General features: G+C 36.8%; 1 protein-coding gene across 3 annotated transcripts in view; it reads right to left on the bottom strand.

The window, feature by feature from the left end:
- MATN2 (matrilin 2) overlaps positions 1-26,381 on the bottom strand; it is a 71,311-nt gene that overhangs the window by 19,397 nt on the left and 25,533 nt on the right. For all 3 annotated transcript variants that reach the window (XM_048286706.1, XM_048286705.1, XM_048286707.1), the window contains exons 4-10: positions 22,400-22,522; positions 18,078-18,200; positions 11,502-11,624; positions 7,386-7,508; positions 3,360-3,482; positions 1,027-1,149; positions 39-161 (exon numbers count right to left, since the gene is read on the bottom strand). In XM_048286706.1, coding sequence (XP_048142663.1) covers positions 39-161; positions 1,027-1,149; positions 3,360-3,482; positions 7,386-7,508; positions 11,502-11,624; positions 18,078-18,200; positions 22,400-22,522 — 861 coding nt within the window. The remainder of the gene's footprint in view (positions 1-38; positions 162-1,026; positions 1,150-3,359; positions 3,483-7,385; positions 7,509-11,501; positions 11,625-18,077; positions 18,201-22,399; positions 22,523-26,381) is intronic.

Here is a 26,381-nt window from a genome sequence, read left to right as displayed (position 1 = left end):
GTACATGCAAAAGTGGACAATAGATACCAGTCACTCACTTGTGCAGGTCTTGCCGTCTTCTCTCAGTATGAATCCCTCACGACATTTGCAGATGTAGGAATTGTCAGAATTAACACAAACATGCTCACAGCCATGGTTGACTGATTTGCAGACATTTTTACCTGGGAATAATTTCATATATAAAAAATTCTGTTAGTTAAGGGAAGCATGTTCAAAGTTGACTTGCTTTTAGTGTATCCTAACTTTTTCAGACAGGCAGAATTTGTTTCTGTTTGTGCAGAATAACAAAAGAGGGTTATGTTGTGAAACACCAGCTAAGAACAAGGAGCTTTTCATTCATCATGGTAATATCTGGATGCCTTTAATTTTTTTTCTGTAAACGTTTTTGAACAGCAGATGTTCATGTTAGATATTATGGGGATTGCAGTTACAAAATACTGAATGCTTATTCATGATTCTTCTCTGATCACTTAGTGACTTATGCTATAAAAGTTGAGAAAAATTTACTATTAGGTTTTTTCTTGATATCTGCCACTCCTCATAACTGTGTAACGTAGTCAAATTTGTAATATAACTATGATATTTCTTTTGCAATCATCCTCATCCCATGCTGGACAAAATGAACTTTTCATTAATAATGTTGCAAGCTTCATGCTGGGTAAGACTCTATGAACATTATATATTTTTACCTTGAAATTTTAGAAGAAAATTACAGTCATCCCAGCTCTGGATAGTTTTGGATCCACAGCTGTCCAATTTCAGGGCTACTTTTTAAATGGCACAGATGTTTAGGGTGTGATTCCGGTGCCTAAAAGTATGCATTCAGTACCATTATAGATGCCTTAGCATATCCAAGATATTGGCATACTGCTGGCAAATATGACAACAAAGAGGAAATATGACCTCTTGAAATCCTTGAACATTTAAAATTACATTGCACTGCAGCATTTAGGCAATCCAATCCTACCTTACAGATTTCTTCTATGTGTGTAATATTAGACTCTGAGATGCTCAATAATAACTTACGTTTACATGTTTTCCCGTCGTTACGAAGCCTGTATCCTTCAAAACACTGACAAGTATAAGATCTGTCACCATTTACACACAAATGTTCACAGCCATGATCACTTAGAGCACAATGGTCAACTCCTGTAGGAGCAATCAAAATTATTAAAACATTTAACCAATAATGACTCGATTATTTTTCATCTCTAGTATTTGCATTCCATATGAGCAAGTAAATGTAAGTATATTGAACTGCTTAAACAATAATTCAGTTTCTCATCTGATTATATAGCTTCAATAAACTGTAAGAGGTCCTAGTGATGTACTTTTCATTGACTGCTTTAAGCAGAGTTGAGAAATCATACTTTTCTGTGCTTAACATAGCTGAAGAGAGTCCATGTCTGGATTGGATTAAAGTGGATTAAAACAAAACAAAATACTTTGGCAAAGATTTTATATAAGACACTGGCAAAGACATAAAAGCTACCTTGTGAACATTCTTTAAATAGTTTCTAAATGGCCTAAAGTGAAGGTGGCAGTCCCCAGAACTCACTTGTGGACCTGACCCAGTTCCTGTGGCAGCAAGAAGAAAACCTCTCAGATGTCACTGGGATTTGGCTTGGGCTATTCAAGCTTTTACAAAGAATTGCAAATGACAAGTACTGTCAAATATGGTTCACTTTTCATCTCAAATTTCCAAGTGTTTCTTCTCTGTAATATAAAGACATAGGGCTCCTGGGACTTTGCAAGCAGCACTTCTACTGTCTGTTGGCTACACACACTTACTTTTTTGTGATGACTTGTTAGGGTACAGATTTGGTTACCATTCAGGTGTTCCCATAGCTTTCTTAAGATACTTGAGCCAGTGTATATGACAGTAAACGTCCCAGATGTTTTCTCACTAGGAGAGGTATATGTTAAATGCTTCCATTCAGCTGCTCATTCAGGATATTACAAAGTGTCAAAACTCTCTTCATGGTAGCCTAAAAATGTTCACGAGGTTTCAACACCTCACCTAGAGCTCAGGAACAGGACAGATCTTTCCTAAATAGATATGAGGACAAGGTTATGAGAAGAGGAGCTATTGAAAAAAGCTCAGTTTCATTGCACTCAGCACCATTTTCATAGAATCATAGAATATCCTGAGTTGGATGGGACTCACTAGGACCAGTCAACATCCTACTACCTGCCTTGCACAGAGCAGCCCCAAAACTCACACTATCTGCCAAAGAATGTTGTCCAAATGCTTCTTGAACTCTGCTGCTGATAGGCTTCCAAGTACAGCCTGGAGGAAAATAACTCAGGAATGAAAATTATCTCTTGTTACTACAAAGGAAAAGGGATTTTCCATTTGCAAGTTGATAAAACTCCATTATTTGGCTGTTTCTAAATTTTCAGTGGTACTACAGATAAATATCTAAAAAAATTGGTTTTAGTAGACCCTATTGTTGTTACACATACACTAATTATACTTTTGTGTTACTGTCTGCCCCTTTTTAGAGAGCTGCAGTGGCAGACAGAAGCAAAGTCTGTCAAGGTATTGGATGGGGCTAAAAAGGTTACTATGGAGGCAAACACAAGGATAAATACAAAGGCAAACTGCCTTTGCTGATTTGCCTCAATTCTGTTTAGATAATTTTTGTGATGGAGGACTTGCAGTTTGACTTCTCTTAAAACTGTGTTGCCTGAGAGCAAGAAAAAGGATGAACTCTGGAGCTGCTCCAACACTCTACAAGCTTGAAAAATAATGTACCTCCAAAATTTGTGGAAAAAGTGGACAGAAGACTCTCTCCAAAGAGGTCTAAAAAGTCAACAGGTAAAATGCACTCATATCCTTCTTTTTCTCGCCCTTTCTATACATTATTTTTCCAGTGAAGGAGGCAATTCAACTGTTTGTGAAATTGTATCAATTCTCAATGATCCTTAGATTTATAAAAAGCAGAGAACTGCCAGGACAACTTCTGCTCACTTATTAAGGATTCCCATGCTAAATTTAAAGCTCAGTGTGGGGCTATCAGTTCTCCTCTTGCCCCAGGTAAAGCGGTGCAGTCTGCCTGGGGGACACTGCTGTCCAGATGACCTGTCAGACACATTTATCATGTGACTGAAAAATTATCCTCAACACCTGGGGATGAAGAGGTCTCCCAAACCTTCTCTGAATATGTGAGGAGTAAGAGTTATCTTGACAAGTATTCTTTCCTAAATACTTTTTCTGTTTCTGCTTTCAAATAATTATTAAAGTATTACTGAAATGCAGACTGTAAGAATAAATTGAAGACGAGTCCTCTACCCTGTATGGAAACAGAAACCATTCCCAAGGGAACTGAAATGAAGGATGTTCTCGCAAGACTTACGTGTGCAGGTTTTTAGATCCTCATTGATGACAAATCCTTCAGAGCACTGACAGACATAGGAGTCACCTGTATTTAGGCACAGTTGCTCGCAGCCATGATTGCTTTCAACACAGTGGTCCACTCCTATTGATTTGTGTTAATGATTGAAGAAATCACATTGGTGTCTTAGATACATAAACTATGACACTGTAGTTAGTACCTGATACATTTGCAGAGCAAGGGGAAAAGATCAGTACAGCTTTTTACTTACGCAAGTATCTCCGACTACTTGAGAAACCTGAGTTAACAACACCTAAGTGAAATTAATTCAACAACCCCACTTGGCAGATAGCAAACTTGGTGAAGAGCAGATTTCCCTTGCCAAAAATTGCGATGTGGTTGAACTATCATGAAGTGGAGAGAAGGGAGAACCCTGAAGTCCAGTCTGGTCTTACCCACAGAATCATGCTTTCCTTCTTTAAAAAACAAGACAGTCTCTTATGTTCACCATTAAATTTTCTCAGCAAATATGAGTATTAGTAATTTTTGAAATAGAAATTATGGCTTTCAGATTGTTTCATAAAGACTAAATTCTTTTTTCAACAAGATGAGAAATCACCAATTTAAAACTTTAACCTGCCAACAAGTTCAAGCAGTTAAAGCCTAGTGAGGGATAGGTAGAAATTATGAGAGTGAGTGTCTTAACATATTCAATTTCTTTGATTTCCCTATTCCTACTCCAAGTAAGATAAAATGGAATATGTCTTCTAAGTCTTGTATGCAACTAGTGTGAAAGACAAAAGGTGGGGGAAGGGAGAGAGGTGTGAACTGGGTTTAAAAAATGTATTTCCTCACAGTGGACAGCAAAGCTGTAGGGTGACATACGTGCGCTTGCAGATGTACTATGCAATTTGCTGACTCTGTGAGTATAGAAGAAGGACATTTTAGGAAAAAAGCTTTGAACTTCCTCATAGTGTTTTCCTGCTGGTTTGTTAATGTCTAGTTTTAGTTATATAGGCCCAAATCACTTTAGCATAACTTGATCAAAAGTATTGGAGATCCCTCAGACACAAACACAGTCTCGCATGTCTCCAGTTGCAAATAGTTTACAGATGTGAACAGATGTGTCTGCAGCAATTTGTTTACATTAAAAATAAATCTGTACTTAATGCTAAATCACTTATTCTAAATATTTCTGTTTATTGGTTTATTTAACTAAGCAACGAGTTTGCAGTAACTGGTCCAGATTTACCATTATATATAGAGAGACATCGTAGGCTTGAACAAATGAAGCTGAGGTGTCAGTTTTTACTAGCTAAAGCAAGTTCCAGCTGGAACCTTCTCCTTTTTCCAAGAGTTCACATCATCATGAAGAAGCTTGTGTAACTTCTCAGAGCACAAAAAAAAAGTGGAAAAAAAAAAGAAAATACCCATATTCTCTGTGAAAAATTACATCTGTTTGGCTCCATCTTTTCAATACAAACACCCACACAACAACACGAATTTTTAACATTTAAGTACTTGGGGATCTCATGCAGAATTTTGTAACACACTCTTTCAAAGAGTGCAATAATCACAAAGGTGCTGATTACCAGGCTTTGGAAATCACTATAATTGTAAATTTTGTGATCACATGTGCTTTATTACATGTGTAAAAAAAAAAAAAAAATGCAAACAGGGAAAATGACTGGGGAAGGCTCACCGTTTTTACAGACAAGAAATGTCTTAGGATACTAATTTTTAGATATCCAGCTTGAGAAAGTCTTAAACTATAATTGTCAAAAAGTTGCAACACATCTAGATTACCTTAAACACGGCTTTACCACAGTTTATTTAAAAATGATTATTCCCGCTCCTATCAAGTTTTTTAAAAATTTCAGTGACTTCAGTGATTTTTTTTTTTAATTCGAGTATTCCTTTGGAAAAGTATGTTTTAAGTACATTGGGGAAAAATGCTGCCAATATTTTAGGTGATATGTAAAATGGTTCTCTGCAACAAAACTATCTTCTAAAACTGGGTGATGCCAAGTGGGCAGTGCTGTTGGGTTTCTCTGGGCCAACACCAATCCTTTGTTTAGCAAGATTCTTCTGAAAAGAGGACATTTCATTGAATGGATCACTGAAGGTGTAAACATACAGAAGAGATGGGTCTCTCCATATCCCCACATATCAGCATACAGCAATATGAGGTGTGCTGCGTGTTACACAGCCCATAGCAACAATACAGATGTTCAGCAGCAAGCACTGTCCTTGTGTCAGACAGTGCCTTTGTGTGAAATGGCTGAACACATTTCCCCAGTTATTTGGATAGGAGAAAATGATGCTTTAGTTCTCTGTTGGATCAGAGATCTCACTATCGCATTACTTCACTAGGCCTGGCTTGTGGTGGACTTTGCAGTAACATAGGTTTGCATGACTCAAATATCTCAAAAGGGACCCAGGAGTGTTTTCTCACTCTGTTCACACCTCTGCCTTGCAGTAAACTAGTCACTGCAGTTCATGAGGCACACTCATTGCTGCACGTATCGCCATGGTGTTGTTGGGCGTATCTGAGATGACATTTGCACACAAACAACTCTTCCATGTTAACACATTCATGCTCACAGTCATGCTGACCTAAAGCACAGAAGTTTACTTCTGTGAAGAGAAAAACTGAAGCCAGCCATAAGGGTTTCTGAAGTAAAACAAATTAGAAAAGCTCACTTAAACAATACTGGATTCCGTGCTTTGGACACCTACTAAAGCCGACACTGAGATGAGGATGTGAGACCAGACTGCAAACACTCAGCTATGTAATGCTTCACTTTGACCCCCTAGATCTCCTCCTGTAGTCATCAGAAGTCACACGTGGTGGCAGAGGAAGAATGCCTGGTTCTTGTCACCACTCATCTATTGACCCTGATTTCTGAAAAGGCCATATATGCAAATATTCTGCTTTATTTTACAAGCTTAGCTTAGCTAACATGACCCTTGTTACAACAAGATTTGGAATAGGAGCTTCATCTTGGAAACATCACCAGATTTGCAGCCAAATCCAAAGTCCTATAAGGAAAAATACCCCCAATGGGAATTACAATTTGCCTTTAATTTGCAATTACATCCTCGGCAATAAGTATTTTATACAATGCTGCTCTTTTGCTTACCAAGGCTTTTGAATCTATAAAAATCTGAATGTATTAGAATACCATATAGATAATAAAAAGCAGAATAGCATGGATTACTGCAAAAACAGCACTGTGCAAACGAAAATGCTTTGTGAGATTGTATCTTTAAGACTGAACAAAAATACCAGATACAAAACCAGAAAAAAAACCAGATAAATTTTATGAGTGTCTAGAAATAGAATTAGATTGCTCCAGACAATCTTATAATATTCATGAAATACCAGTAGTACAATTTTCTCCCCCCAACAAATGAGTCACAGGATCAGGCTATTTCATTTTGCTGAATATATTCTCCCTAAACTTGAACACATTACATTAAAAATCTGCTGTGATTCCAGGCCCCACTCAAGAAGAGCTGTAGCACTAAATCTTTCTAAAGTAAATATTATGTGTGATTGGTTTATAACACTGACACTGCTCATGCTGTTTTTACAATTTTTTTAGGAAACTGTGAAGTTTTGTGTCTGACTCTAAGTTGATTTTGATAGCTATGTTGCCTGTTCAACACATTTCCAAGCTGATTAAATGTATCTGTCCTTGGCTAAACCAACTGGGCGAAATAAGCTGCTTGTGTTTTTACAAGCCAAGGCCAGAAAGTTTCAAATAAGTAATGAACTTATTTTAAGTCATTTTGGTTCCTACATTAATCCTCAGGTTTCCATAAAAGTCTTCAAAAATATCTAACATACAAAGTAATCTACAAGGCAGCAAAATGTATATTTTCCCAGCATGATTCATTCAATTAAAATTCAAGTTTATAAAGAAACATTTGTTTCAACCTTAATTACAGAGAAAACTTCCATCCTTTCAGAAGGGAAACGATTCACTGCAGGTTCAAGAAATAAAAGCAGATGAACTTTATTATGTCTAAAGGATTACTCACTTTTGCATGTTTTCTTATCTGGATTAAGTCTAAACCCTTCTCGGCATTGACAAAAATAGGAATCATCTGTATTAACACATTCCTGTTCACAACCATGGTCCTGAAGAGAACAATAATCTGGTTCTAAACAAAAAAAAAAGCGTCTGTGTCAGTGAGTAATATAATTTCTCAGAAATAAACTAGGTAAAAATGAGTTACTTTGTTTTCTTTTCTTTTCTTCTGCCTTTTTTTCCTTAGGCACCATTTTGGTGTTTTACCATATTGTTTCAAACCATGAAAATAAAATGTTTCTTTTTTTCCAAATATCTGCGATACTGAGGTACACCTGACAAATACTACAAAGAATTATTCAAGAACAGAAGTTCATGTGGTAGAGAAGTTAGAATCTTAAATATTTCTTAATATTTTGCAGCTAAGCCTTAAACATTATCTCATCAAAATTGCCTCTATTCACTCAGAGCATGTTAGACATGATCTGTAATACACACACAAACATGCTTTTGAATGCCATTCATTGTATCACAGCAGGCCAACCAAGTCATCAGGAGTGTGGATGCTTTTAACAGCTCTGAGTGCTTGCTTCACAATTCTTCCATTTAATATACCCATGGAAGAGAAGATAAGCAGTCTAGAAACAGCTACCACTACTGGATAAAGTACCTTAGAAAGGAAAGCAACTGTGCACTGAGCACTGAGATATTTCCATATAGAGTTTATCATTATTGATGAAGTCAAAGAATCTGACATTCACTTAGATGCAGTGTGTGCCCATCACTTAGTTTTGTGTCAGTGTGGTTAATTTATACTAGTGAAAAATGGTCCTAACCCCTCAGCACGGCTAGAAGTAGATAAACAAGTCACAAATTACGTAAATCACACTTCACAAAATATCCAGGCACTTTTGAACACCTCATTATTGAACAACCTGAAAACTCAGGGAGTTTTGTTCCCAGAAGTTAATTATTTCCAGAGGTGATTTGCTTTAAGAGGCATGGACAGTTCTTTCTTTGGATCTGTGGCAGGTTAATTGAATTGAGTCTTCATATATGATGAAAGCCCTTAGTGATAATAAACCATCTATATTTACTGAATAAACAAAGTGGAATGTGACTATCTAAGAAAACTTGGAAGGACTATTTTATAATTTATGAACACCACTCTGTATATTAATTAACATTAATAACAATAATCAACATTTCCTTTACCAAAGCTTTTTTTGACAGTGTATGCACATAGATATATACATAACATGGGGATATCTTATCTGTTCACTAAAATGAAGATTAGAAAATATAGGTTGTTGAAGAGTGCACTGAAGAGACAGAACCCAAAAAGCCACATGTGTGCACCAGAGGAATATAGCTGTATGCCTTCTGGACTTACTCAGTGCTGTGATGCATTTAGCTGCTCAAATCCTTGCTCACTCAAGTGTGCAGGAGAGACTTTTCTTGGGTAACTGACTCTGAAGATGACCACAAGGGTTTAAAAATAGGTATTGTTATTTCTGTTGAAACCTTGAGGCTATTCTGTTTGGGACACTAAAAATACACTTCACAGGGCTTCATTAACACAGCCCAGATTAATGATGTTAACAGAGCCTTGCCCAGCTACAAATTACGTGAACCCATCCAGAATTCAAACGGGCCATTCGTAAAGAGCAACAGGTGAGGCTCAGCACCCCCTAGTACAAGGAGAAGCTGCCATCTGTTCTCTTGAAGGGAGCAGCAAGAGTGGCAGAAGTCTCCTTAATAGTAGCTTGAATGTCCTCCACCTGCCTCACTGATAAACCAAATTTGCTGTGCTCTTCCAGCCATAGGGCACTCTGATGGTGTTGGCAAGGTTGCCTTCATGAGCATTGCTCCTTGTGTTTCATTCTGAGAACTTTGGAATAGTTCCCAGAGAAAACATTTGTCAGATATGCATGACCATACTGACACCACTTACATTTCCAAGCATTTCTTTGTAGCCATGAGCATAAAGGCTTACTTTCTATTTTTGAAAGGGAAGTCAGGATTCTGAGACAATCATGAGATCTCGGGAGTGGGCGCCTCAGGCCTGCTTGCTGATGCAGAGAACTTGTCTGGCATGGGTGTGGGTCTTGGCTAGTTGGCCATCATCCCTGAGACTCAGTACATAAGCCAAATATGTAGAAATTTATGTTAAAAGTTTTAAAGTCACAAACATTTTAAATCCAGTGATCTGTAGTTTGTTTGTTCGCAACGTTTATGCTGACTCAAACGCAGTGTGATTCATAACATGGGAACTAGGGGACACTTTTGCTCTGAAGAGCTCTCATGCTGTTTTGACTTGCACAGCATTAAGAGCTACACAGTTCTTTCATTCATGCTTTAATTTATTAGCAAGGCTCAGAAGATATCAAGCGTAAGGAAAAGTGGCTTAGTAAGTTTTATTTATGCTTATTTATGACCAATATACTGTCTCAAGCAACAGATAGAGGATAGAGAAAGGGCAAGCCTGAAATACTAGTTTCCCAGAACATTCCCTCAGATGTCAGCATTCTGTGGATCATCAATTCAAACATCTTAAAATAATGCATACAGTTAGGCCATAAACTAAAAATCAGTCAAGGTATAAGAAACGTTTATGCAGTTTTAAGGACTTTCTTCAGTTCAAACTGGAAGGCAAAACACTGATTAAAATCCACATTCTTAAATCAAAGAAATTAACAAAAACTTACGCTTGGGCAGTGGAAGCACGTTAAAGTAAGATTTCAAATATATATGGATGTGGAAGTACATGTGGAAGTATAATTAGCCAGCCCTTAGCTGACAGATACTTGACAAATGGGAGTGTTAATACAATCTACACTTTATGTTAACCACTACAAACCATACTCTGACCCTTGGGAAGCAGAAATTTCATCTTCCCTGACTCTGACCATCTAAAAATTATGTGTCCAGTCTAACAAGTCATCCAGGCCCCCTGCATGCTCAAGGAAAATACAGGCAATTCCATAAATTTGTGTCAGAATTGGGAGCAATCACCTTTGAGAAGTGTACGTCTCTTTCCCTTGATCGTAAGAACACATGTACAGCCTGGATTACATGTTTTCTTCCCAAGTGTTAAATTTTAGTGAAATAGATACCAAGCATAGTACACAATACAGATACAGTCTATAGGCTAACCAAGTCTCTCATCAGAAGGACTGAAATGCCCCAAAGCCTGTGAAAACAACATATATTGATGCATTTTTTCAGAAATAATGTTTGAATACATTATTCAGTGATATGGGTTAAATTCACCACTGGCAGCCGCAATCATCTAAAGCTAATGGAGCTTGCCTGCTTATAGGTACAGTAGTATTATTTCTTTATCAAAGCCCACATTTATGAAGAAAGGTAACTAGAAAGGTACATTAAGGTTTTCCCTTGACATTTCCTGAAAGGGAGTTATGACATTAAACACTGTGGAGGTATTAGCTTTTTTTCCCAATTACAGGAAGCTTTGGCATGAGTATTTTCTGGTCAGTTCCCCTCCACTTTATGTCCATTCTAACTCCAGTAATTTTTGATCTTTTTAGCCTGGTATCAAATTTGACGAACAACAAACAAGCAAAGCCATGAAGTTTTTATAAGCTGGTGGTAATATGGAAGCTTAGCAGAAGATACTGATGTTACCAGAACTTTGTCACACTATCAGTGAACTCACTCTGCAGAAAAATCCACAGAAAAATAGACTGTAATGTTTCTTCTGATTGGGAAACTACTCATAATTTAAATCATTTTACAAAGGAAACTGATTACAAATTGTCTTGTGCAGACTTGTTTGTTTACCTAGCTAGGGAGATTACATTCTAACTGAAAAAAGGCGAATAATCAAGGAGAAATCCAAGACAAAGCTTTGGCTTTTTGCTGTTGAAAAGGAGCTGGATTTCATGTTAAAAGTTTCCTGTTCATAGGAGGAACCCCTACCCTTAGGCTCTACCCTCAAAACAGCTTGCTTTGCTCTCAAGACCTTTGGCTTCCAGAGCACTCCGACATTTTCTATACCTGATGCATTACTCAGCATTCCCAGGAGCAGTGGGAGTATTACTGCTGACAGCTGGAAGACAGAATAAGTGCAAATTGTTAATAATTAAACTTTATCACAACTTACTTCTGCAAGTTCTTTTGTCTAGATTTAAAATGAAGCCTGGGTGGCATCTACAGTAATAGGAGTCTTCAGTGTTAACACATTCGTGTTGGCAGCCTTGGTTATCCAAAGCACAGTAGTCTACAACTGAAAAAGAACAAGACCAACATGTGCAATTAGAAAAAAAAATCAGAACTATTATGCATAGATATTATGGTACTAGTGACACACAGTAGCTATAAAAAAAAAGGAAAAGCTGATGTAATTTCTGTCTGCAAAAAGTAGTGCACTTACAACACCAGTTGGTAAATCAGATTTTAAATGAGTCCTGAATCATTTCTCAACTTTGAACATTTATCAACTCTCAGATTGTCAGGAGCCTTCTCAACATGTTTTCTCAGATCTGGAAACCATGCTTCAGTAACTCTGTCCAGATGTTCACACTGTAGGCCAGGACATAGCAAAGTTTGTTTGATTTAGTTCTGTCTTCTGTCTCTCAAGTTCCAGTCCTGGAATTGCTCTACTTTTCCTTTGTTCCCTCCCAGCTGTATTAATTCTCAAGAGCTGTTCCTGTAGCCTGAGTATATAGGAGAATCTTGGCATAATCTTCTACACTGAGGACTGTCCCAGTACATTCATTCCCTCTAATGTGCTCCAGATTTATTCTGTACAAAGCAGCTACAACTACAAAGCCTGAGAGCTTCAGGCTGACATTCACCACTGATATTTTGTTTATATAATGCCTTTTACAAAAAAAAAAAAAAAAAGAAAAAAAAAATCACAGGCAGTCCAGTCACTTATTTCATAAGTCTGGTCATTTATTACACAAATCCATATTTAGAAGTTAGATTGACAAACAGTAATACTTCAGAGTTTACTCTGTCAAGCCCATTCAAAGTTGCTAAAGAAATTAAAGGATTTTTAAAATTTCTTGCTTCATCTTCACAACAAAAGTCTTAGAAGAAATTAAAGATAAGTCACAAAGCTGGTGCTCTGCCTGCAAAGAGCAGCCAGGCCTACATTAGGAAAGTATATCTGATTCTTTCCGCAGAAGACAGTAATGTGCTTCGTTTCATACCAAGACAGGTTCCTCTTTGCCAGCTGAGTAAATTTTTTCATTACTTTATACTGCTGAGCCTCACAAATTTCTTTAAGAAGCAGTAATTTGTTTTAATGAAATCAATTCTTTCTTCAAGTGACCCATCTATGTAAATAATGCACACTCAGGTGTGCTACTATGTTTAGTCAAGATCATCTAGTCAGGAAAGCAAATAATCTATTCAGTTAATTTGAAAGAATTTCTTTTAACCCTTCAGAATATTTGTGTTGAATCAAGTCAAATTAAACTACTTACTGGCTACCATGTGATACCATTTTCCTGGCAAGCACCTTCCTGTTTCCAGAGTGAATCGATTCATACTAAAACCTATTTACTGAGTACATGTTTCCGGGATATAATGTGTCATACAATTAGCTTTCCTCTTATATTAATTCTAACCACATGCACATTTTCAAGTGTGTAAAAGACACGTTAAGAAATAGGTAGGCCAAAGAATATATTCTATTTAGCATCATGCCTGGGAAATAGCCCATATGAATGTCTCTGTAAAGTCACCTCCTCCTCTGCATTTAAACCTTAACAAAATTAATTTCTATTGCAATACCTACAACTGCCCAACTAATGATTATAACAGTGAGAATAGAAAACTCAGTTGGAAGAGACACACAATGACCATTGACCAACTGCTTGACCAATTCAGAGCTGGCTTTGTCCAAATGCCTCTCACACACTGACAGGCTTGGAGCATCCACCTCTTGCAGGAAGCCTGTTTCAGAGTTTGACCACCCTCAGTAAAGAAATGCCTCCTAATGTCCAGTCTAAACCTCCCCTGGTGCAGCTTTGAACCTTTCCCACATGCCCTATCCCTGGGAGAAGAGCTCAGAATGGAGCTCCCTCTTCACATCCCCTCCACATTAAGCTGTACAGAGAGATAAGGTTGCCCATTTAGCCTTTTCACCAAACTAGACAAACCCAGAGTCCTCAGATACTTCTCACAGAACATTTCTTCCAGCTCTTTCACCAGTTTTGTTGTTTTAGAGACAACTGAACAAGGCTCAGAATGCTTTATTATGAGCATCTGAGCAACTCTGACCCTAAGCACTTTCAGATTACAATCTCTAGAGGGAAGAACTGTACCTTCTCATGGCTATGCAGTTGCTAACATACCTTAGACAGAAAGGAAAAAAACAAAATTAATAACTAATTTTTTAAGGCTTGCTTTTTAGCCTTTGTAGCCTTCTGAGCTCTGACTCTCAGAAGCAGGTCTGTTGGCCTGTAAGAACAATGAGCATATTAATTTAAGTAATGCCTTTCTATTAACACAGTGAAGAAATAAGACCATTCACTTGACAGTTGCTTTTGGAGATAAGTATTATTCCCTTTTTTCCAAATATTTTTATATACAAATTGCACTATTTACAGGCAGACTTAGCCTTGCAGACTGACAGTCGTAATTGATCTATAAACTCATTTCAATTTCAGCTTTATGCTTCGTTTTGGTGATACTTGTTTAGAAGGGAAACTTGTCAATAGCATTCCACTCAGCAAGTAGGTAAGTTGTCCACGGAGTTAAATCGTCCTAAAAACTCTGAGAAAATTCATAAACTTGTGTGTCTTATACTGAAGTACTGTGATCCTTTAGTTGGTATACAGAAAATATACAGGTTGTATAAGAGCAAAGCAGAATAATATTTTCTTAATTAATAGAAGTTTCACTACTTTCATATTTCTATGCTGAGTCACAAGATATACATTAAAATGTGAACACTTAAGAGACTTCACTGTTCTTAATTTTATCTCATGTCTATTTCAATAAGAAATTTTTCCAAATTATTAGTGTCCTTTTTAGTGAGCAAACCATTAATTGAGTTGTCATCTCTGCGTATTTGTTCCGTATTTGTTTTTCTCAAACTTACTTAGTAAATGATGAGAACCATCTTTTACTTCCAGTTACCAGTTCTGCACTCTGGGTGCTTACATTGTCCTCTCTGAACCATGGACTGCATGGGTCACCTTTCTCTTGAATGGTTGTTTTACCCCTATGATGTTTATACAGATTATTCAAGCCTGGGAGAATGAAGTAAGTTAAGGAGAAGGGTAGGAGAAAAAGGGGACAGAGTAAGTAAAGGCATAAGGAGGATGAAAAAGAAGATGGGGGAAGATAGAGCAGACTCATGGAAGACTCGTAAGAATCTAAAAAGCAGCCAAAAAAATCCAGCAGTGCCAGCACTGCAGAGAGGTGCCAGCACTGCAGAGAGTGCCAGCAGCCAAACCACTGCCAGAAAAAGAGGACCCAAGCCTAGCAGCTGCAGCAATATGGAGACAGTCTAGCATTACTGCCAGGAAAGAGAGGACAGCATGTCCAGCAACACCAAGGTGGAGAGACTGAGTGTCCAGCAGCATGATGGAGAAAGGATGGCTCATTACCACCAAACTTCAACTGACATAACTTTGTCCATGTGAAAAACAGCTCAAAAAAAGGCAAAATTATAGTGCCCTGCCATCCATACTTACTGCTGAGCTGACAGTTTCAAATACTGTTTAGCCTACAAATTTGTGCATAAACTGTGCATTACAAACTCTCAGAGTGGTTGGTTGTTCAGCGGTCAGCTTGAATGGATACATTGTGAGTTCTGGCTGTGAGATTTCATATAATTATTGCCATTCAGGTAACTGGCTGGCACATATCAGTAAAGCAATTAGTATCACCACTGATCCTTAAATTAGCCCATCAGAAAAATCTTAACAAACATGCCTGTGAAAAGAATTTTCGGCACTTTCTCCTTCGCTTTTGCTGGAGTTCAAACTTTAGAAGCCTTAGATATCTTAGATGGAAACCTTTGACTCTTTGCAAGAATACCACAAAGTGTATTTCCTACTGAAATTCTCTTTTCATTCTCTGGAAGGGGAGGAGACAGTAACCTTAATGAAGTCACTGCTTTTTGCAAAATTGTTATTGTTCTCAATGATCTCTAGTATAGGTGTACATCAAGATCTTTCTTCTGATCCTGCTCATTTGATAATAAATACTTCACAGAAAGGAAGGGTTAACTAGCTTAAGAGTAATGAAAACTGAGAGTTATCACTGCTGATTCAGTACTATACATAGTTTCCCTTATAAAATTTTCCAGGAAGGATGATTATTTGTTGGTGATCACATCTGCAGAAGCTGTACATTCTTAGTAGTAGCATATTCCTCAAAAATCTCAAATTGTTCAAACCTGAAAAGTCAAATCCTGGAGGCTGACAATAGGATTGGCAGACAAATTAGCATCAAAATCATAAGTTACCCAGACACGCTTTTCCTGTTCAAGAAATATAGAGAAACTAAGTTCTGCATAGATCAAATATAATTAATATACATTGAACCATTCTTGTATGTCAGTAAGAAATTAAAAAGTTAAGTGGCCAAATATGCAAATGCAAAAGAAAACTAAAAAAAAAATAGAGATGTTAATAATGTGCTTTAAAATCCCAATTAATACTGCTAATTACTGCACTGGTATGAATCGCATGTATTCATGCTTTGTTGCTAAAAGGTACAAATGAATAGAAATCAAGTGGAGAAGAAAAACTGCTATAAAATTCAAGATAGTGAACCATGCATGCTGTAATTTGAAAATAACTGAAGAGAGAATATGATATCTTTAAATGTCAACAATAGAGCTTATAATAAACCTGTATCTCTTCATGCCAAAGAGAGTCAGTGAGGAGGCAGAAAAAAAAAGGTCAAAGATGTATCACACCTCCAAGCAGCTCTCTCCCCAGACTTTGCAGATAAGTTATTAACAGGCAAAAAACACATACCAATGCAAAAAATTTAATAAATGGCATAGAAATATTTTGAAGCTTTAAATAACAAAAATAGACTTTGTATTTATTACAGAGGATAATACTAGACTTGACATACTAAGAATTTCACCAGAATGATGCTCTGGTAGCTACCCTCCTGGTAAGAATATCTTGGCTGTCAAGGAACTTCAACTTAATAGAAAATAGTAACAACAGCTGATGACACTAAGTGTGAATATTTTGGATTAGATTATATAGTAGGAAAGAACTGGGGATGAAAGAATCTACCAACAGAAGTCACAAATTTTCTGTCTCAGGATATAGTCAAATAAACAGCAGAGAAGTATATCCTTTATCCTAATACAAGTAAAGGTCAAGAGGGTCAGCTAAGGTTGTTAGATGAATATTAGATATAGAAATTTGGGCCAGAACATAAAAACTTGCCTAAATAATCAGTATTATCTGCATTTTCAAAACAATTTGGCTTCAAAAAGCAGGTTCTTAAAATGATACAAGAGAGGCAAAATTATTCTGGAGACAAATTATGTTGAGACCTTTAAATACCCCTATACTGAAATCATGAAGCTACAAGTAAAGGAAACATTTCTGAAGAATGTTCTTCAAAACCTCATGTTATCCCAGGCCTAAAATACCCCAAAACCTTATTTGTATGTCCTATGTGAAGCTACATGCAGAAAGTTCCATAAATTGTCACCTATTTTGCACCTCAAAACAGGGTTATCCTGCAAGCTAATAGCTCTTTGAAGGCAATAAGAGAAAGATATTTTAGAGCTGTCTTAAAACGACAAGAAAGTGTAGGGTGTTGGACAAAACCATTGTGATGGCCTGTGGCAGATTTGAGGCCACGGACTCACTTGGATTCATTTCCACGGGACTTCAATATGTGTTTGAAATTCAGCATGCATCTAAGTGCTTGCCTGAAGATAATACCTAACAAATATCCAGATCTCACTGGGGTTTTTTTTTGCAGTGGAAACCAGAAGACAGTATTTTCTCAAAAGGTAGCACGGTATGAAAAGTTTACAAGAATAGGTGCATAGGCTTGTAAAAGAGATTATACTAGAAGTATTTACCATGTATAAACAGGGAAGAAGAGTGAGATACTTACAGAGTAATAGGTAGGGAAGTATGTTTTGCGTTAAAAAATTATTGTGCCATATTTTCACACTCTCTCTTTTGAGCTGTAATTCTTGGAGCTGATATTGACTTCCTTACTGCCAACAGTGAAAATTAAAGGTACATAGTAGATGGATCCTTAACGTGGCTAAACTTTCCTTAAAGTCGTCTTCCCAAAAAGGGGTTGAAATCTCTCCTCACATGACCATGAAATCAAGTGAAAAAACATCAAGTAATTGTCAATTTTCAAGTTTTTCCATGCATAACTTCTGTCTGAAGAGGAGTTACCGAGTTTGTCCGGCTTTGTTTTTTTAATGGCCACATATGTCATGCCAGTACATTGCTGGCCAGCTAAAAAGATCTCAAAAACATTGGGTGCGTTGTTTCAAAACAGAAAATTACTTTCTGTGTGAAGTTGGTTGGAACAATTTTCCCAAGACACCATTCATTATTAGTAAAGGCCTACAAACATGTCAATTATGTGTTCTTTCTCATCTACCACTCACGCAGGAGAACATCATTGTCTATGGCTAAAGTGGATACTAATTTATATAGAATTTTCCTTTGGTTTGTGTCAAGAGATAAATGTGAATTGCTGAATTCATACTCACCAACACAATTCTTTCCATTTGCATCAAGTTCATACCCTTCATAACACTGACAGACGTAGGACCCAGGCGTGTTCACACAAATCTGCTCACAGGCATGTTTCTCCACAGCACAAAGGTCCTGAGCTACAACACATAATTGCATGAGTATGAAGTTCTTTGACCTTCTACAATGCACAGGTAGACTATAGATCAAAAATAAATTGCAGGAAGCTATGGACAGCTCTTTTGAGATGAGCTCATTTTAACACAGATCATGCTAATGTTCCATCAAACACTGAAAGCCAATAGGATCAGTCACTCAAAGCTGAAGCACTTGTCCCTTCAGCTGAAGGCAATGACTATTAATGGATCAATGGTGCCTAGTAGAGTTGCTTGATGTATGTTTCTCTTAAAAGTTCAAAGGGCATTCTTCAGGGATTTTTTTTGAAAAAGAGAAATAATTGGGTTTATTTGTGTATATTTGGGGGTTTTTTTTGCATAACCAGATAAATGATGACAAGGTTGGAAAAGGAAAGAAAAGGAAAACACAACAGCAAAAAACTTGGGGATATTTCATTTCTGAGTTTTAGAATTTTTCAGTTTTATGTAAATACCATAGCAAGTTACCCCTTCCATGCAAAAGATCTCATAAAAAAAAATTACCATGACAAAAGAGGTCAGTTCAGCACCTAGCCAAATCAAGCACACTGGGCTTTCTCTTTAACGGACCAAAGCTTTATGAGAACCCCAAGTTTCCCCAGCGAAAGCTCTGGAAAGCAGAGTACTTTGTGTTGTTCAAAGACTGCTCAACACATAATGGTCATTTACATCTACAAAATAGGCTTTTGGAACATGTTTGAGGAAATCAGCCAAGCAAAACCAAATTTTCTTTTATAGCTGTCTGCTTCATATCAAGCAGCATGATGAACAGCACAAACAGTCGCTTAACTCTTTTGTTCCAGTGTAAACAGCCACAAACAGATAATTTTCCAGCTTGTTTCAGCTACATTCCTCTTTTGTATTATTTTGTTTATTAATGTAAGATTTGAGCATCTCTAGAGAAGAATGGGAGAGATTAGTTAAACAAACAAATACAGTGTAATAAGTAAAGAACACCCATTATCTGACACAAACACTCTTCTCTAGAAAAGTTAGACCACAGTACACGAAAGGAGCATCCTTTCATGGATGCAAAAGCATCATAATTAAACAAATGTAAGAATATTTTATGTTGAACACACAAACCATTTCCCAGCCTGAAGCAAAGTTGTCAGTTCATTACTGATTGAAGCCATTTGGTTAAGGGCTTTTAAGAACTGCGTACTGATAGCATTTATTCTCACAACATTAAAAAAAAAAGGGAGCAGAAGAATAAAAACAGAGTCTAACTTTAGGTACAAAAAGAATGAAAAGAGAGTATAACACTAGGTACATACCACTCATCTTTTCTGCATTATTTAATTCAGAAAGTGTTAAATTATGTATATAAGGAAAGTATTTGTCCATGGAAGAGCTGCTGAAGACATCCAAACCTTAGATAAATAAATCTGGTTTATGTTGATCATGTATTGTACTTTGCATAAACATGATGAAGATTTATTTTACTTAGATGTCAAGTGAGGAATCTATTGTCTCTGCGCACTTGTGGGCATTTAACAGCCAGTGAAGGTAACTAAAATACTCACAGACTGTGCATTTTTCTTTTGCTGTGGTTCCCCTACCTCCAGAACTAAGGTGTCCCCTTTGTCCAGGCTTGGCTCCCTAACCTCATGAATTCTGTTACGTCTCTGTGCAGGTTTTGGATGTAATGGTTTGACCTTCTCTAGACTGATACTGCATCATCTCTCTCCTTCACCAATGATTTGCACCATCCTAGCACATTTAAGGCTATTTTGATGACTCTCAGATTTCCAGTAATAATTGCTAGAATTAGTTTATAGTTTGGTGATGTAAAAAACCCAAAGGCTACAAACACATTGAAGGACTAATTTCCCTTTCATATTGCTTAAACTGCAATCTGGTATCATCTGACTGATGATCAAAGCAGGTACACAAAGAAATCATGTGTGACGGGTAAGTGGGGAAAACTAATAGAAATCATAGCTAAAAAAGAAGGTAAAGCAATGCAGGAAAGGGCTTTGAAAAATTGTAGGAAGGGAGCATATTGAGGGCTACTGTGCATGGGTCACCAGCAGAAAAATTACACACAATTCAAAAGCTCTTGGAAATTAACCTGTATTTGAAGCAGTGCAGTGCCCAAATGCTAAACTACTGGCTGAGAAAAACTATGGAAATGTAACAGAGTAAAAAGAAGAAGAGACAATGAAGAATTTTTCAGACTTGTAATTAATTTTTAAAAATCTATTCACAAAAAAAAAAAAAAGCCAGAATTGATGTTAGGGATGAGAATTGGGACAATGTGTGAGAGACAATTAAAAAAGAAGAAAAATTTTGAATTTCAAATAAATTTCAAAAAAATTCTTTGTTAAAATTCTTTAAGATATTTAACTGCATGTGGAAGGTTTAAAAGAATACAAAAGTTTTAAATAAGAAGCATTTTAAGAAGGACACAATGAAGGGAAAAGGTTAGACAATAACAATACTACTGAAATGTGATTACATAGTTGGAGCCATCATTTGTAATGATGATTACATCATATGACCACCTTCTTTCTGATGAGTTATAGCAAACATGCAGAAGCAGAGAAAATAGGCTCTACGAAAAATGTCCTGGTCAGTATTCTTGTCTTGGCTGAGTTACTAAACCAAATAATTATTAGGAAATATTCCAGATTGGACTCTTTTTTTTTTTTTTTCTTTGTTTGGTGCATCTTCTACAGGAAACAAAACCACTGAAGTGTTAAAGTTTTTTCACTGAAGTGAAAAAATAAAGTGTTACATTTTTTCCATTTAATGCAACACATTGCCTTGTAATTCACAGAAATGCTTATGACAAATGTCTCCATTTGGTGAAGGATGTGGTGAGAAGGAATAGAAAACAGATTCTCACAGCTCAACAGCATAGAAGGTGAACAGCTCAAAAGTGGTTTTCCTGCTGTAGCCCAAAGGGTCTGAAGATGCTTCCATGCAGGAGTGAGAATATCCTGATCTCTCCGGAGCTGACATTATTTAGATCCCATTCCTATTTACTGAGGCTCTGAAACCATGTATCCCACTACACATGTAAAGAGTCCAATCCCCAGGCTGCAGAATCACCTTCTGAGGTGACATACTGACATACCCTCACTTGTTCATTGGTGCTTGGTATTTGATATGAAACACAGCTCTAAGCAAGAGAGACTAAGAATCCACTAATCTCAAGATACCTGATAGTTTTATGGTACTCTCCTGAGATACAGAACATCAAACACAAGAACAGGATTTGAGCCTGCAGTCTTCACCTTAGTTCTAACTTAGAGATTGTAAGAGGTACATCCTATGCTCTCACGATGACTGTCTCCCACAGCTTCTTGAATAGACGTTTTCCAAAATTTTTCTTCTGTCTAAAATCAGTTTAGCAACTTTAATTTGAATCTATGCACTTCCACTTGAATCCATGCACTGCTGTGTGATAAAAACCTGAACTTTTAGCAAATACATTTTCCACAAGTAATTAAAGATAGCGTTACATAATTTCTTTAAAGTAAGGTGAATACAGAAATAATTTGGGCATATCCCTCTAATGTAAATTGCTGTTACTTACTAGGAAGCAAGTTAAAATGGACTAACAAAATACCGATCATGAAGATCAAAATTAAAGTGAAATAAAGTTTGTTATTAAAAACTATACAGCTAATTGCTAAAAACTGAAAAAAGTCAACACTTTTAAAGAGAGGAATGAGAGCATAAGCAAGACTTCTGAAACGTTGCAAACCCTTCTATTTCCAGCAGCAGTTCAGAAGAGCTTTTCAGAATGTCAAGTTATTTCACAGCTTTCTAGTATGGGGCTTATTGCACCCTTCTGTACTATTTAGTACTGTTGCTAGCTGGACAAGTTAGTAAAGTATCTAAATTCACTTCATTTGCGATGATAAAGTTATTTATTTGGTTGTTGTTTCATTGTTGAACTTAATATACCAATAAAATTCAAATGCAATTTCATATAGTTACAGTGTACCTCTGCAGAGCTGTGTATAAAATTTAGCTTGATGTATCTCAGAAAGATTTGTAAGAACTTCACTTACACAAAGCAAGAAAAAGAATTACAACTTCACCTTTCCAGACACTTTCTGATGATTAACATTAATTATTTACTGAGCTCAGTTCTTTATGAGCCCAACAGAAAGGGTAAGTGATGTTAAGCACTTTTCGGGAGCATGAAAGAGAAAAGAAAGATAACGCACTGCTGCAAGTCTTCTGGTCAGCATTCAGAATGTATCCTTGTTTACATCTGCACAGGTAGGAGCCAGGGGTGTTTATGCAGAAGTGATCACAGTGGTGCTCAACTATACTGCACATATGAGGCACTGAAAGAAAAAAGGAAAACATTACTAAGTGCTGGTCTTAATTACTTGTGGCCACTGGAAAAAAAACTGGTGTAGAAAATTTTACTGAAGTAACTTAGAAATTTCAAATTCAGTATTGCTAGTAAAGACAAAAATGAGAGCTTAAGAAAATAAAAATATACAAGACAGTATGTGAAAAAACGAATTATTTGGTGATCCTACAAAGACAATGAAACAAACCTATCATATTCAAATTAAGAAAATAAGTGTAATTTAAGTGTAAGCTGATTTAGAGGACATTCAATTTCTTGCCTGAAGAAAATCACCACGCAGCACCCAATAATAAAGAAGAAGAATGACTAAAAACAACTTAATGAAGAGACTATTTTGCTTGCTTAGTTATTAATGTTGAGGAACGTGCAAATAATACATGATGACACTGAGGACATGTATCTCCAAGATTCATTAAGCAGGAGCTGGGCTGAGCTACACTCCAGATTGTAAGTCTTTCTATTTTTGTTCTGTTTGTATTTTATGTCTCTAATAGCAAGTATTAAAATGCAGCAGACTGAGACAATAAAAGAGAAAAAGAATAGAGGCTCATTCAGTCAAATTCATTGTTGAACTAATTTTCTCCAGGTCAGTGTTTGGGGATTAAGAAATCTTGATGTTTTCTTTCCACTGCAGCATTGCTTGTATGTAATCTCTATAAAATACAGGTGAATTACTTCTCAGAGAACACTGTGTGGAAAATTATCTATTTTGCAACAGCAATTAGGGATTGATGTGCTCCTTAATGTGCTAGGTCGACAAAGCTCAAAATTTATGGAATAGATATTAAAAGTAATCTTTTAGAAGCCACAACAGAAGCCTGCTAAATAACTTAATGTGGTAGGTGTGGTACTTGTGGAAAAAACCCACATATGATTTTAAGATATATACACTATGTATCTGCTCTTTGGCATGTTTACAAGAGTTAGGTATTTATTGCTAACACACAAAGCACCACAATTCCCTAATCTCTTAATCAGCTTGTTGGATCTCACAAATTTCTGCCATAATAAAACTTCTCAAGTACTTTTATTTATGTGAATACAGACCTACTTCAACTTCTTGTTTTTTCATCTTTCTGTCATTCTGAAAAGGAAAGCATTCAATGACAGGAGACCCAGTAATTCAAGTTCCTTCTGAGAATACGTTTTTACCGTCTGTTACCAATCTTCCCATCTACTACGCAAGTATAGTGTACATGTTCTGACGTGTTTCTGTCGCACCCATTTACAAGCAGTGATACTCTGGTCATCAGTCCGATTTCTGCAGTGGAGTCTGCTCTCTGAATGATTTCTGCAACCTCATCTGTTGCAGGAGCTGTTTGGTGGTCACAGGCAGGACTGAAGTAATAGAAAGGGTGATCTCATAGTTAAGGAATCTGAACACAAGCCTTGTTGTGAATTAGATTTTATCTTGATATCACAGGGTCCTTATTGGATTTTGGGCAAGCCAACAATATCAGTATCTTCAAGAAAACATCAATCAGCCTTCACACTGTATCTGTTCAGATAGAGACACCTGACTCTGTATTTGCAAGCAATCAAGTGATGGCTGTAGAACTGTGAATAACATGTTGTATTAGTCCAAAAACATTCAATGCCCCCGAAAATCACACGAGGGATTGCACTGAGTCAAATATTTAAAGTTAGTGGGTGGTTTTGACAAACTTAACCCTGTTTCTGTGCCTCCATTCTCCCAATGTAAAATGGGGATGACACCACTATCTACTTTACAGGAATATAATAAAGACTTTATTTGCCCCTGACTGCTCCATCCCAAGTTTGGTCTTTCTCACGCTTCTTCTAATCTCCACCTCCTTTCCTGGATTCTGTTCCCATTTTCACCGATATTTTTCTGCGTTTTCAACTCTTGTCTTATTCTTCATGCCTCTCATCCCTCAGAATACTCTTTGCTTCTGTTTTACCTTGCTGACTAGTAATAAGAAGAGGTCCTGGCTTCAACTGGTGTTTCTGACATCCCCAAATCTTTAGCAGCCAGGGGCAGCAACTGTAGGGAACCTCTGACTTAATGGAATGGAGCACATCCAGTTTACAGGGATTCTTTTGAGAATACAGGTACTAGGTACTTAGTAGTCTCTACCACCCAGTAGTAAATAGTGGTTAATTTGGCTTACTTTTCATTTCCCCCACAGAGCTTCATCATCTGGCCATGGTTTTCTACTGTCATCACAGGAACCACGAAGACACATTCCCACAGACATAAGAGTGATTCAGACACAAGGACAGCTCAGGGGCCAAGGTCTTCTCCCACAGCATGAAGCCCAGCAGACAGCATTCCAGGAGACTTGACCAGAGGGGTGACTTCAATTGCTTTAGCAAAGCAACAATGTGTCCAGATGTTCCATTCAGCTACAATGATATTTCCTCTGGGTCCACAAGTGGGAGGACTTAAACTAACCACATTTCCTAGGAGGAATGTAGGTGCTCTAGGAAGCAGGGGCTATGATTACTCTCCTGAAATTCAGCAAGCTGAATGCTGCTTCACAGTTGAGAACAAATAAAATGGTATGGATCCTATCTGCAATTTAGTACCTTATGTTGAAATCCATATGAATCTAACAGCTTAAACTCTCTGTTGAATCTGGGTCTGGATTTTTAAATATGTCTAAGGATCTCACTTCGAATTTCCAGCACAGCAAATCCTGGGGAGGCATTCCCTGGAGCAGGAGGCAACCGCTACCCTTGTCACCTCCATACTCCTCCATCTGCAGTGGGAGGTTGGCTTTACTGAAGAACACATGTATTTGATTAAAAGTGAGCTAAAAAACTCTAATAAAATTTCTTGGACACTGCCCAGTCAGAAAAAAAACAAACCAAAAAGCAAAAAACAAAACAACCCAAAAAAACCAACCAACCAACAAACAAACAAAAAACCAAAAACAGAAAAAAAACCCCAAACCCCAAAAAACCCCAAACCAACCATAACATAAAGAAATGGTATTTGGACTGGATTTGTTTCTAAAACATGACTTTAAAAATCAGCATTTGCTGTTCATTCCATTTAAACTCTGAATCCATTATTAGTTTACTCTTTCTTGGTTTTTAAATATATCCTACTACACCAGCTAACAATACAGCAAGGAAGAAACAGGGAAAAAATCTATTATCGATGAATGTCTGTGTTGTTGTGTTTTGTGCTGAGGCAGTTCAGCTGCTCTTTGAAACAATTTTGGAAAAGATCAAGTAAGGAAAATTCTCCAGACTACCCTTACAATAAGCTTCAGTTCTTTTCTGGCAAAAGCATTCCTAGAGATGAGAGAGCACTTAATCTCACCATGCATTCTTTTTCTGGACTCTATTGAAAATTCATCAGCTTAACACCAAATTTTTACGAAATACTTTCCTACTTATCTCAGGAATAAATAAAAAAGAAAAGTCTACTAAGTACACAGATTAATATAAAATTAATTACAAATGCCACAATATTTGCAAAAGGTAATTCGTTATCAGGGAATTACAGATGGAAGTGATATCTCTATTGTAAATTAATACCTATTAAAATATTTACTTTATAGTATGAATGAATAATATCACTGTAATTGCTTTTCATAACTTTCTGTATTTAAAATAGATGGAATACAAACACTACCATGTCTGTGTTTCACTTTCAGTCACAAGGCATGTACAGAAATTATTCTTTGCCTAGAATTAGTACGTAAGTTTCGGAAGAGGAATCCGTGGACTCTCAAGAATGTTTAAATAGCCAAAAGACTGTTAAGCAGTTTAAAGTTTCACTACTAAGGGAGATCACATTTAGAATGAATAGATGAAACAACTTATCTAATATTCAAAGAGAAGAGATCGTAAGT

Source organism: Corvus hawaiiensis, chromosome 26 (assembly GCF_020740725.1).
Source record: "Corvus hawaiiensis isolate bCorHaw1 chromosome 26, bCorHaw1.pri.cur, whole genome shotgun sequence".
In the NCBI taxonomy this organism is placed as follows: domain Eukaryota; kingdom Metazoa; phylum Chordata; class Aves; order Passeriformes; family Corvidae; genus Corvus; species Corvus hawaiiensis.
The sequence above is the reverse complement of the archived record's forward strand: the minus strand, read 5'-3'. Positions and strand labels throughout refer to the sequence as shown.